We start from the raw sequence: 14032 nt of genomic DNA, 5'->3' as shown, positions 1-14032 counted from the left end.
ACTACATACAAATTAATTTGTGGGATATTTTATGGTATACTGGGTGTAATCAATTTGTTATCATTTATAAAACTTAGGAACACCGCAGGCCACACAGTTGCCATCACTGCCATCTCTCCACATACAGGTTTATTCAAAAGATGCAGCTCAGCTCACCACGTATCCATAAGCTTTGTCCCAGGCTGGACGCCAGGGAGGGAGAGCGGCCGGGCAGGCGAGGTGCTGCCTGTGGGTTGGCCGGCTGGGGATTTGGGGCCCTTAGCTGATCCCTCCCAGCTTTACATTCCTCCTGTAAAATGTGGGGATCCCACTACCACTTCCCCTCAAGGCTGCTGGAGGGTGGAAAGGTCATCTGAGTTAGGAGGCGAGGTCACAGTACCGAGAGAAAGCCGTTGTCCTTTTCTGAGGATAAAGTGGAGGATTGCTAGATGCCGTCCTTCAAGGAGCTGACGGGGGAGGGACTGGGCTCCACCACCCAGTGACATTACTGGGAAGACTGGAGGCATCTCACTCATTCTTGGGGGCATGTTGGGGACGGGGGTGGGGGGGCACCAGCAGGAGAAGCGCTGGAGAGGGAATCCGCAGTAAAGCTGGCCCAGTAAAGCTGGCCAAGCGCTGGTGGAAGGTGAGGGAGCAGGTGAAGGAATGAAGCTAGCAGGCGCGGTGGCGTCCGGCACTGGGAGCACAGCGTCAAGAGCTATAGATGTGACAAGGGCAGTTCCCGGTGGCCAGACCGGGGACAGGGAGGGAGCAGCGGGGAATGTGGCTGGAGGGGCAAGTGAGGCCCGCATCTCAAAGTCCCTGTGTTCAAAGCTTAGTACCTTGGGCATTATTTACCCCAAGGACCACAGGACTCTGGAGGCAGTTTCCTTTATCACCACTGGCACCCCTTCCAAGAGGGTACTTAAATTTTTTAAGTGGATAAAGGAAATTGTTTAGAAATGATTGTTTCAACACATTTAAAAAAATGTTTCTGTCTCTGGGCCTAAATGTCAGAGTAAATTATACTGTTGTTCCTAAGACATAGTGACAGTTGGCCGTGTGTGCCCTGGCCCCTCTCTTGATTTTTCTTGCCCTTTCATTCCTTACCTGTCCCTCATCCCACCCCCTGCATTTTGAAGATGCCCATTCCTTATGTGTTTGATTCATGGTCTTTTAGAGGTGCATGTGTCCTCATACAAGATACACTGTTGGGGCCCCCGGGGGGCTCCGTGGTTGAACGTCTGCCTTGGGCTCAGGCAGTGATCCGGAGTCTCGGGATCGAGTCCCACATCGGGCTCTCTGCATGGAGCCTGCTTCTCCCTCCGCCTGTGTCTCTGCCTCTCTCTCTGTGTCTCTCATGAATAAATATATAAAATCTTAAAAAAAAAAAAGATAGTGTTGTTTTCTGTGTGTTTTTAAATTCATCTACTTGGTACTGCGTTATAAATCTCGTCTTGCCTCTAGTCTTGCATCTTTTCCCCCCTGATATGAAGTGTCCATGTTGCTACGTGTCCATCTAGCTAGTTGCTTTCAAGTGCTGCAAAGTCCACCCACGGTATGCATCGTAGCATTGTTTATAAAAACAGTTGGAAAGAACCTCAATTCGCACACTAGGGAACGGTTAAGTAACCTGGGTACCTTAGCAGTGTGAAACTGTGTCTTCATTAACAACATTCTGGATGCCGTGGAAAAGGTGTTTATACCATGTGAAGGGAGAGAAGCAGACAAAATTGAGGGAGAGAAGCAGACAAATTGTCTTTACCCTATGAAAGCCACCATGTAACAAATACATATTCATGGGGCCAAGGGCTGGAAAGGATCAGAAAAGAATGAAAACGACTCTGTATGTCGGAGCGGGAACTGTGGGAAACGTTTCTCCTGTAGCTGTTAGTAATGATTAGGGTGTGCCTGGGGATTTGGCCTACACCCCATAAGTTTTCCCATAGAATGATCTCGGGGGGAGGGAAGAGACCAGAGAGATAATCCGCTGCCTGTTCCAGCGCTGGCATCTGGACGACCCTCCTCAGCCAGAAAGGTGTGCTCTGCGGTCCCGGCAAGTGCATTTGCCACCGCCCAGGGGACATAGGATGGAAATTAAAAATCCCTTTCAGAAGACTGAGATCCAGTGCTGCCAGATTTAACTGTCTTCAAGAAAAGTGAAGTGCATGAAAAGTCACGTAGCATTATTCTTCCATTTGTGCAAAAAAATAAGACACAGACTTGTACAGGCCTGGAAAACTCCTGGAAGGCAGAGACAAGAAACGGTCAACAGTGACTGCCCCCCCCCCCCCCAGGTGGCGATGGGGGAATCTGGGGTAGGAGGGGCGCCGGCTTTTCTTCAAATTATGAGAGAAGTATTTACTATCTTCTTTTTAAAAACCACGCACCAGGTACCGATTTTTCCAATTAAAATTTTATTTCCCCAAGTTTGAATCCCCAAACTTCCTGGCCTTGAGGTCTTAAAACATCGCTTTGCAAACGTCTTCCTTTTTGACTCATTACAAGGAGTCTTCCAAAGTAACAGATCCCGGAGCCCACACCTGGGAGTCCCAAACCTGCACTGGCTTGCAGGGGGGCTGGGGGGGGCTAAGCCCCTGGAGGGCCGCTCACCGCGCTCACTCGGCCGCTGGCGGGGGCCAAGGACTGGGCCGGGCCCCCACCGCGGCTCGCGGAGGCTCCAGCAGCACAGCCACGCGCCCGACCGCGCGGGGTCGCCCTGCCCGCTGCGCCCGGGACTCCCGGGGGCCGCCCCCGCCCCGCCCCCCGGCCGCCTCTCCTCCCGCGCACCCCCGCCCCGCCCCCACGCATTCTCCGCCCCGCCCCGCCCCGCCCCTCCCCCGCCCGCGCGCCGTCCCGCCTTCCCCCGGTGCACCCCCCTTCCCCCTCGGCACCGTCCGCCCCTCCCCCCACCCCCGGGACCGTCGCCCCGCCCCTCCCCCCTCCCCCGGCGCATCCTCTGCCCGCGTCCCGCGCACCCTCCCCCTCCCCCTCCCCCTCCCCCCACCTCCGCGCCCGACCGTCCGCCCCTCCCCGCCCCTCCCCCGCCGCCGCGTCACCCGCGCCCTCGCGAGCACCCAGCCCGGCCGCGCGGGGGGAGAGGCCGCGTCTCGGTGGGGTCGCCCCTGGGCCCGGCGCTAAATTCGAACCCTGCGGGCGCGGCTGGCGGCTGGGCGGGGACAGCGGGCTCCCGAGGGCGCCTCCCGGGCCTGCGCCGCCCGGAGCACGCGTCCGCCCGCCGTTCCCGCCGCGCCCGGCCTGCGGCGTCGGGGCGCGCCCCGCGGGGGAGCGGGCGGCATGGACCGGGGGGGCCCGGCCGGAGCCCGGAGGCACGTGCTGCTGCTCCCAGGTACGGGGCGGGGGGGGGGGACGGGGGGATGGGGGCACGTGCTCCTGCTCCCAGGTACGGGGCGGGGGGGGGACGGGGCGATGGGGGCACGTGCTCCTGCTCCCAGGTACGGGGCGGGGGGGGGACGGGGCGATGGGGGCACGTGCTCCTGCTCCCAGGTACGGGGCGGGGGGGGGACGGGGGGATGGGGGCACGTGCTCCTGCTCCCAGGTACGGGGCGGGGGGAGGGGGGACAGTGGGGGATGGGACCAGGGGGCACCGGGGATGTGCTCCTGCTCCGGGTACCGCGCCCGGGGACGGGGACCGGGAACGGGGTGCCGGGGACCTGCGCGCGGCGGGCTCGCACCTGCCGGTGGGCTCGCACCTGAGCTGCGGATGCGGATGCGCCCCCTCCGCGCCGCAGCATCGCTCCCACCCGAAGCGCAGAAACGGACCGAGCGCCTGGGGGCGTGGGGAGGGCGCGGGAGGAGGGCGGGGAGGGGACTGCAGGGAGCGCCCCGGGGGTGCTGCTCTGGGTGCGCTTTCCCGCCCCCCCCCCGCCCCCCGCGACCCCTGGTCCCCACGGGGCGAATCCAGTACTCAGAACCCATAGGCCCCGAAGGGGCTGGGACACTGCGCAAACCGGCGGGGCCTAGGGCAGCCAGGGGGACCCGGGTGAGGGGTGGTTTGGGGAACCCCTGTGAGGCGGGTGAGCCAGGCCTTGTCCCCCTGGGGATGCCCGCCCCCCAGGGTGTGCAGGCCGGGGATGCTGCAGGCTCCGATGATGGCCAGAGCCCGAGGAGAGGAGTGCGGCCTCTGGGGTGGCCCCGGATGCGCTGGCATAACGCCCGAATTAAGGGAAACTTGGTTTTAATTTTCACTGTATCTAACTTTAGGGTTAGCTCAGCACAAGCGGCATTGGTCCAGCAGAGAGCTCTGGTGACGTTCCTTACCCAGCAGCCTAGAGTCTCACGATGAAAACTGAACATTATGACATGCCCGTCAACGATGATATTTGCATGTGTTTTTTTTTTCTCTCTTTATAAAGAGGTGGGATGTACAGTCAAGTACACACAATTAAGCGTGCAGTTCAGCGAATGCAGCCTAGTACCTGCGTGTTGTCTACACCCCAGCCCTGATCCTGCAGGTGCACGCGCAGAACACCTGTCCTTGGGGAGCCTTGGTAACCGCGCTGACCCCTGACCACTGTCCCTGGGAATTTGCTTTCCCTGTTTGGGGGGGCGGGCGCCCCTTCAGTGTGGCCTCTTTGGCTTCCTTGGTATCTGCACGTTCATCCCAGTTGTGTAGAGCCGCGGCTTGGTTTACTGGCTGGTTTGTGTGTTCGTTGCTGTATGTATTTTATTGAATGACTGTCCGTGACCATTTCCTCTACTGCCAGTGGGCATTTGGCTCGTTTCCAGCTTGTGACTGTTGTGACACTTGTGAGAACATTCTTTGAGGAGGCCCCGTCTGGGTGGAGCGCTCATGCCCCTGCGGCCTGTGCTCAGGAGTACAGACCTCTGTGGTTCTAGGTACCCCTGTGTTCAGCTCTAGCAGCAGCTGCTAACTGGTTTCCCCAAGGGCTCCTGCCAACTTGCACTCCACCAGCAGAGCGGTCCACATCCTCGCTAGATGTGTGTGTACTAAAACCCGGGAAGCATAATGCCAGGTTTTGGTAGAATCTATCACAGATCATGCCTTCCATTATGCTTCATGTTGTTGCTAGGCTCTAGCAGAGGTCGTGCCCGACGTTAGAAAAATCTTCGCTCTTGTCACATCAATTCAGTGAGATTTTCAGGGTAGGAACTCTAATCATTCGTTCCCAATAGAGGGCATTTCTATTATTCAGATACACGCGACTGAGGATAATTTGAGTTTCTTATTTTGTTCTGTTTCATCGGCATTGACATTTTCATTCTTCAAATGTGTTTGTATCCTCATCGTATTAAACAACACAAAAAAAACTTTAAAATGATTAAATATCGATTGCGTCCCCAAAAATGATAGGTTCAGTGTGTACTTCTGGGCGGTGCGAGTTTCAGTGCGGTTCCTGTTCATAGTTGAGATGTCCTGTGACCTTTGAACTCGTTAGGGGAAGCTGAGCCAGCTGTTGGGGAACTGTGCTGCCAGCGAAGGCTGCTCCTGTCCTTCCGGCCGGCCTTGAGTGCCACCTGCAGGCTCTGATGCACAGCCGGGGTGGCTTGGGAGTTCCTGCAGTGCAACAGTGCTGCTCAAACTTGAGGGCATCGGTCACCTGGGGAACTGCGCCCCAGCCCCACAGCTCTTGATTCAGTGGCTCTGGGATGGGGCCTGAGAATGTGCATTTCAGACAGGTTCCCAGATGATGCCGCTGCTGCCGGTCTGCGGACACTGCGAGGAAGCACGGCACTGAGACAGCCCTTGCGAGCGGGTTGGGAGGTAGGAATGGGCAGCCCGGGTTTAGCTCTCCTTGTGTGGGCAGAGTTAATGTTGTCGGGGGCGCACATACGCACAGGCTGTGAGGCCTGTCTTCACAGGTACATGCTGCTGCTGGTGGTGCTGGTGCTGGTGCTGGTGGTGGTGGTGGTGGTGGTGCTGGTGGTGGTTTCTAGCAGATGAGAAATCAGCCCCAGTAGGTAGTAAATTTGAGAGAAAGAGACTGTGTCCTGGTTGGAGTGAGCACCATAGCTACGGTGGAGTTGGGCCCTTAATGAAGAGAACAAAGATTATATAAGATTTTTCATAAGTATTTGGTAGAAGCAGATTGTACTCAGTTTTATTTCTTTTTTATTCTTTAAAGGTTTTTTATTTATTCATTCATGAGAGATACACAGAGGCATAGACAGAGGGAGAAGCAGGCTCTGCAGGAGCCTCCAGATCAAAGTAGACCACGTCACATCTTCAGCTGCAGACAAGTTTTACAACGAAGCTACTCCCCTTTATCTCAAGAAAACACCCGTCCAGAAGTGTTTTAGGAAGAGTTGCATTGTTATTTATTTCCCCACGGCAGGAATAATGCTAGCTTTCGTGGGGATAGAGGATGGGTTGCTTTTTGGGAACTAAGAATCACAGGTGGCTTGCTTGCCTTAGTCATTCTGAATATATTAATGAGCCTTTTATGAGAGTCAGCATGATAATCACAAAGAATAACATCAGATTTGTCTTTCCAAATGAGTACAACAGTAGATTGGAAAGCATCGTATAACTGTAGCCTTTAGGGCTATGTTCTAATTAAATGATTGAAAAAGAAGTCAGGGACACCCTGGGTGGCTCAGCAGTTGAGCGTCTGCCTTTGGCTCAGGGTGTGATCCCGGGGTCCTGGGATCGAGTCCTGCATCGGACTCCTTGCAGAGAGCCTGCTTCTCCTCCCTCTGCCTCTCTCTCTGTGTCTCTCATGAATAAATAAATAAAACCTTAAAAAAAAAAGTGAAATTTAGAAGGCAAGACTAATTTTTATAGTTCATGGTAGAGAGGATATATATTGCTGTTATTTCTGATTAGAGTCCTGTAGCTTTTTAGTAAGCCTACAAGAAACACCTCTTATTTGGGGGAGAAAAAAAAAAGTAACAGTTTAAAGTATGTGGTAAAGGAAAATAGCTACAGACCTGAATGGCTTGTCATCGGCCCTGCACAAACAAGCAAACAACCATAAAACTTTTTCCCTCCTCTTCCTAAAGGTACAGGGTTAGAAGTGGGTTTTCCGTTCTTGGGCAGCACCGTTTGCCCGGCGCGTGGTTGTGTTCCTAAGAGAGCTTGTGGGCTGAAGGCTCACCCAGTGAGAGGGCCTGCTCCCTGGGGGGGGCCCTGCGCATCCCCTGGCGACGCTGCGCTGGGGGCGCGATTCGGGTGCTGCGGGTGGACAGTCCCTGAGTATTTGTCCCCTACTGAGTAGTCTCCTGCGGGCCGTCAGCAGCCTGGAGGCACGTTTGGTATTTTCCACGCGGATCCTAAGGCTGGTTCTATCCACAAAATTGTTTTTGGTGGCGACCCCGGTGACCTTGGCGAGACCGCCGCCAGACCTGTTCCCCGGGCCGGCCGCGCACGGTCCCGAGTGTGGACTTGGTCACCTGTCGGTTGGCATCACTGGCCTAGGAATCGGCCCGAAAGATGTAGGACATTTATGAGAACTTATAAGGCTCACATATTTATCTTCCCAGGGCAGAAAAACATTTTCATAAAAGGAAAGTCAGAAATGTTTATGATATTTTTTTTCTTGGGAGCATAGTTGACACACGATGTTACAGTAGTTTCGGGTGTGCGACGTAGTGATTCACCAGCTGGACACCGTGTGTTGTGCTGGCCACGAACATCGCTCCCGTCCATCCCCTCGGTGCTATGTTCGCTCAGTGCGGTGCCTCGTATCCTCCTGCCGCCTCCGTCCCATAACTGGGGGGCGGATCTCCCACTCCCTTTCACCCGTTCTGCCCGTCCCCCGTCCCCTGTCTCCTCCCCTGTGGCCACCATCCCTTTGTTCTCTGTATTTATAGGCCTGATTCTGCTTTCTGTTTACTTGTTTTGTTTTATTTTGTTTTTCCATTCCTAAGTGAAATCACGGTATTTGTCTTTCTCTGTCTAACTTATTTCACTTTGTATAAAACGCTTCTAGGTCCATCCGTGTGGTTGCAAATAGCAAAATCTCATCCTTTTTATGACTAATATTCTATTGTTTATTTTATATTTATATACACACACATATACGTCATCTTCTTTATCCATTCATCTATTGATGGACACTTGGAGTCCATATCTTGGGTATTGTAAGTAATGCTGCAGTAAACATAGGGATGGCCACGGCAGCATTATTCTAGCTGTGTCTCCCAAGGCAAGGGAATCAAAAGCACCACAAAATAGAAAGCTTTTTTTTAAAAAAAATTGACTACCCCAAAATTAAAAGCTTCTACACAGTGAAGGAAATGATCGACCAAACAAAAAGGCAACCTACTGAATGGAATATATTTGCAAATAATATATCCAATAAGAGGTTAATTTCCAAACTATAAGGAACTTATATAACTCAACATCAAAAAACCCAAATAATTTGATTAAAAAATGGGCACAGGACCTGAATAGACGTTTTTCCAAAGACAGCTTCCAGATGGCCAACAGACACGTGAACAGATGCTCAGCATCCCTCATCATCAGGAAAATGCAAATCAAAACCACCATGAGATACCAGCTCCCACCTATCAGAAGGGCTAGACTCAAGAAGCAGAAATAGTAAGTGTTGGTGAAGACGTGGAGAAGAAGGAACCCTAGGGCACCCTGTTGGTGGGAACGCAAAGTGGCGCGGCCGCTGTGGAAAACAGATGGGGGTTCCTCAAAAAATTAAAAGTAGAGCTACACTGTATGGTCTAGTAATTGTATTTCTGGGTATTTACCGGCAGAAAACATGATTTTTTATTTGAATAACAGAAAAGGGGCTGCATGGATCGTCCCCATATAGGGAAATAAACTTTCACCACAATGTTAAGAAACAACTTACCAATATTTCCTAAAGCGTTGCAATAAAACCTAAAACTAGGTTTGTACCATCTGGATGTGTGTTTGTCCACGTCCTTGGACACATTGCAGCCTCTTGATAAACCCCAATTTCCTCATGTTTAAGGTGGGGAAAACGGTCCCAGCCTCCTCTCTTAAGCTCTTCCTTGCACCCCAAGCCCTTAGCCCCAGACTTGGGACAGAGTCAGCATCCTGTAAACATTCACTGAAAGCTATTCTTAAATTTTCCTCATCTTTCTGTTTCTGCTCTTATTTCACTATGTACTTAGACTCTCCTTTACTATAAGGCTCAGGGATATTGGGGATACACACAATCTCTTTCTTTGAATGGCTGTGACCTCAGATCTGCCTGGACCCCACCTACTCTCCTCCATGTCCTCTGCCTGGCAAATGCCTATTTATCCTTTAAACCCAGACCACAGCTCCCCCAAGAGTCTTCCATCTGAGCCTCTCCCCTAGTAGTGTGCAAGCTGGTGGTATAAACCTAGTCGACCTACTTACACATTTCATCATGGTTATTCAGTTCAATATATATGTGTGTATGTTTGTGTATTCATATATATGTATATTCGTGTACATATCTTCTATGCATTTTTAAAATTTTTATTTCGTCATTTATTTTTTATTTAGTTATTCGTGTACATATCTTCTATATATTTTTTAAATTTTATTTATTTACTTTGTTACTTATTTTTTAGCTATTTATTGCATTATATATTTAGTTATTTGTTTATTTAGTTATTTATTTAGTTATTTAGTTATTTATTTAGTAGGCTCCACACCCAGCCTGGAGCCCAACATAGGGCTGGAGCTCCTGCCCCTGAGATCATGACCTGAGCTAAAATCAAGAGTCAGACGCCTAACCTACTGAGCCACCCAGTTCACTATCGTTTTCCTCTAAAGCTCCGTGGAGCCCGCAGTCCAAGCCAGTGGCATGTGCTTCCTGCGGCACCACCATCAGCCTCTCGGTGCCGGGCGTCTTGGCTTCAGCTCTGGAGCCCGCCCTTGCCGAGTGTCTCTGAAAGCAGAGCACGCCCCTTAGGATTTCCAGCCTTTTTGTTCAGAGGTCCTTTATATGTGCTTTTTAAATATCTTTAAAGGGTAACATTCCATTCCAGGTATGACTGTTGCTAAAGTGGACCTGGCTGCCTGCTGAAAGGGTCAGCTCTGCGCATTCTGATGCCTGTTGTGTTCCCTGCCTCTGACACGACTCAGATCCAAACTGGCCCAGGTCTCTAGCCAGAGCTGATGATATTCTGCAAGACCCTAAGCCATTTGGTTGCTCACTTTTGACCAGTTAAACCTTCATGTAGACATTTTTCTCCCAGTATTTTTTTAGTAACTTTTTAAAAGTTAAATAGTAATACATCCCCAATATAGAAAGTTTAGTAATGCAGAAGAATATAAAGAAGAAAATAATTTGCTGCTGAGAAATAACAATTTTGGAAATACCTCTTTCTACTCTGTATATATCCTAGTATAAACTCAGTGTTCTTAAATTTTTTTCTCATTTTTCTACTTTGATCTGTATTTTACTGTTTACTTTCCCTACTTAGGAGTTTATTTCTATTGTAACAAATACACCAAACAAGTACTGCTCTACAGCATAGACTGCATATTTTGGATGGATTATCTTTAAGAGCAGGTACAGACTGAAAATGCAGATGGGGGCCAGAGAGGCGAGCATAAATCCACAGAGCCATAATGGACACAGGGGCAAGCTGGGATTCTTTGTAAGGCATTTGAGGTCATTTGAGGTCGAATTTCTCGGGACAACCATGGCCTCCTGCAAACGTTCCTCGGTGTGCTTGCCATTACAGGATGACAATGTGGGTGCGCCGTGAGTCAGCCTGCCTTAGTATGCACATCACTGTTTCATGTAGAGTCCGTCCATCCTAATTGTGTTACAAAGCTGGCCCGCGCTTCTCTAGGAGTTCCCCAGCCGGGTCACACGGTCCTAGGAAGGACCAGTGCAAGTTGGGGGCAGGGACAGGGTGAAGAGTCTAAGAACATCGGAGCTAGGGTGTCCTGGCACCGAGAGGTCCAGGGAGCCTGCCTCTCTAAGAGGTAACTTCCTCTTCTCAAACCAGCACCCTCCACCTGGTGGAAAACAGGCGGCACACCGCAGCCACGCCTCAGATCTTCAGAGCCTGCTGGGAGGAGCTGCCTCTTTTCTCTTTATTTCTTGTTTCAAGCCAACCTTCCAACCGGCCACACTGTGATCACCTGCAACCCCAGCCTCATCCCCTGTTAGCTGTAGCCTTGAGAGGCGAGCCCCAGGTGGGAGACGGGGAGGACCGAGGGGTACCTGAGGGTAGGGAGCACTGTTCAGAGGACGGCAAGGCGAGGCAAGGCAGCACAAGAGCTAGCCCCCGCCCCACTCACCAGTGCGCCTGAGCTCGGGCCACACGGCACCAGGCCCGTCTCAGCCGAGCATGCGCACTTTCTCAGTTACTGGTGGCCTCTTTGACCAGGTGACATATAGGTGGGGCACAGGTTTATCGTATGAAGAAGTATATTTGGGCGGTAACTTCTATCTTCTTTCATTTACCCAAGGTTTATGTAATTGTTAGGAAGCCCACCCTCTAGAGCCTGTACCTTCCAGCTCTTAGACCGTTGCACTACACGCCGGTGTATGTTGCTGTAGTTGACTCTCCGCAGCCTTGGGAAGTGGTCAAGGCAGGCTTGACCATCACCACTCTACAAGGCTCAGAGAAGTCAGCTCATCTGTCCGGCACTCAACAGGAATCAAATGGCAGAGACGACAGGCTCTCCCTGTCCTCTAGGACCCTGCTTTGTGCCAGAGGCCACTCTGCTACGGAGTGGGGGTCTCTTAACCAGGGTGGGAGAGGTGGAAGGATCAGAAGGGGCCTGGGCTCCCTCTGTTGTCAGCTTGAGGACTGGGAACCAGGCACACCTCCTGTCCTGCAGCCGGCCCTGGTTATTATTAGACATCTCAGTCATCTGTCTTTTCCACCTCTCCAGAGTTTTCCTGCTTCCCAGATATTTCAGGAGCTGAGCTCCATCTTGATAGGTTGCCCAACTTTGTGGCTCTGAACTGGCTGCACACCTGAAATTTTTCATCCGTTTCTTCTTCAGCACACAGGCCAGTCCTAGAAACATGGCTGTTGACAGGGACAGCCCTCAGAAAATGGAGATTTTATCTTCTGTGGTCCGTGGGGAAGGCCAGTTCTTATTTTTTATTCTTTCTTCAAAGCTTCAAAAGATATTCTTAGAGGAACTCATAACTTGAAAATTATTTCTCTGGTGCATGCCTCTCTAGCTTTCTTGGTTTGCCTCCTGTCGTGTTTAAGGAAACTGAGAGCTTCAAAGCTGGGAAAATGACCCAGATCCCTTTGATGGCAGTGGTAACATCTTGGGAAGGGAAGACGTTAGTTATTGCTGAAATTAGCATTCCTGGAAGTGGCAAGTAACTTGAAAATCATGCTGATTTGTCTTGCGTGCGCTGTACTTGTGTCCTAACCAAGTGTTTCCAAGGAGCTGTCCCCGGCGATCAAACAGACAGGAACCAAGAGAGTTGAGTAGGTCTTCATGGCGATGACTACGGAGAATGGACTGGAACATATTTAAATCACTCTATTGCACGAGCATAAGAATGATACTCTCATCTTTTTTTTTCCCCCCTATTACATCTTCTTAAGAAAACTGAATAGCTTTGATATGGTATCTAAAAATAACGTGAATGGTGCTTTGATGTCTGTTCTTTCCTTTCCGAGTAACAGTGGGTGTGTGTTCCTCAGAGCTTACCTGCTGTGTGCCAAAGACCCGACAGGTCCACGAACAAACGTCCATTGCTTCCAAGTCGTAAGAACACTTGGCAAAAGGTGGCTCTCTCTGCTGCCTCAAGTCTTTGAACTTTGAATGATGTGAAGAAACTGGTCTTAACCAAGGGAGGGATGGGAAAGCTGCCAGGCTTAGACCGTGGGTGATAAATAACTATATCAACTGTACAACCCACACTGCATAGTCTGAAAATGAAAAATAGTGTTCCATTTGGCTTCTGCAAGACGTCCTGAGTATCTTCTCGATGGCACAGAGGCATGAAGTCTGTGCATTGATCCCTGCTGTGTACGCACGCACCTTACCCCGGGAAGCCTAGGCTGCACGCAGCTCTGTGTAGGCCGCTGCGCTCTCTAGTAGCAAGACCAGCTTCCTTTTCTCACCTTTGGTCAAACTTGACTTTATCGGTTTATCACGCGATGTTTCTTGTGTCCCACAGCAGATTTCTCTCGTCTTTTATTTATGTATTTTTTGATCCAGTGCTTTTCTCTTTCTCGCTCTCCCCGGCCGCCCCCACCCCCTGCTTTTCCTTCTGCGGCACGCACCCCCAGCCGTGTGGGATCCAGGCCGCACTGGGGTGGGGGCAGCTGCTCGGGGACTCTCTGGTCCTCATGGCTGGGCAGGACACAGCAGGAGGGGACAGGAGTTCAAGACGCCAGTGTCGTAAGAGGACAGTCGTCCCAGAGTGACCGTGCTTCAGAGTTGCGGCTCATGTTTTCTGAGTGAAGACGGATGGGATTTGAGATTAAGAGTTTCTCTAAAGTGTCACAGTTTCACCGGTTGGTTGCCTGAGTTCATGCTTGGTTCTGTGTGCGGTTAAATAGCTCTGTGACCTTGAACAGTTTCCTTAACTTTGGGTAAGTTTCCGACCCACAAAAATGGGAATCTGAACAGTAGCTACTTCATAGAGATGTTGTAAGGATAACATTATGTAACTCATGTCAGGGACGTTGCGGTGTGGAGTAAATGCCCAGTACCCCTGAGCTATTATTTGCTGTTTTATATTCATTGGGCATAGTTGTCTCTTAATCGCTGGTATGTTTTCTTTAAAGTTCAAGTGTCAGGAAAGTAGCAACCAGATTCTCCTTCCTGTTGAGATAGTTAGATCAGGATGGCAAACAGGTGGAAGATTTGCTGCTAGAATTAATGGTGAATTAATGGTGACCAGTGGGACATAAAATTGGATCTTTATAGAAAACACAAAGACCTTGAGAAAACTGCCATGGAATTGGTTAGACAGAGGAAGCTAGAGGGGCAGGACTGGAGACATTTGGAAAGTTTAAGACATTATTGAGTTCAAAGTGGCTGAAAAGACTGAGTACCTGCTTTTGTCTGAATTTTTTAATTTTGGTGAAAATAGCCTTTTGGCCAGCAGGACTTACGTCGTCTCTTATGTAAGAAAAAAACAGTCAAAAAAAGAGAAAAAAAGAAGGAAAGTGTAAAGCT

At 50.8% G+C, this 14032-nt stretch overlaps 1 protein-coding gene across 4 annotated transcripts in view; it reads left to right on the top strand.

Moving 5' to 3' along the window:
* Positions 1-3045: 3045 nt before the first annotated feature.
* Positions 3046-14032, top strand: part of RNASEH2B (ribonuclease H2 subunit B) — a 58891-nt gene continuing 47904 nt past the window's right edge. Inside the window, exon 1 of one of the 4 annotated variants that reach the window (XM_049099263.1) lies at positions 3046-3328. In XM_049099263.1, coding sequence (XP_048955220.1) covers positions 3277-3328 — 52 coding nt within the window. In that variant the 5' untranslated portion in view covers positions 3046-3276. Of the gene's footprint in view, positions 3329-4300; positions 4491-5541; positions 5726-14032 lie in introns of those variants that run through there. The other 3 variants (XM_025478392.3, XM_035704525.1, XM_035704527.2) reach the window with 3 other exon arrangements.

Source organism: Canis lupus, chromosome 22 (genome assembly GCF_003254725.2).
Source record: "Canis lupus dingo isolate Sandy chromosome 22, ASM325472v2, whole genome shotgun sequence".
In the NCBI taxonomy this organism is placed as follows: Eukaryota; Metazoa; Chordata; class Mammalia; order Carnivora; family Canidae; genus Canis; species Canis lupus.
This window is presented reverse-complemented; position numbering and strand designations above follow the sequence as displayed.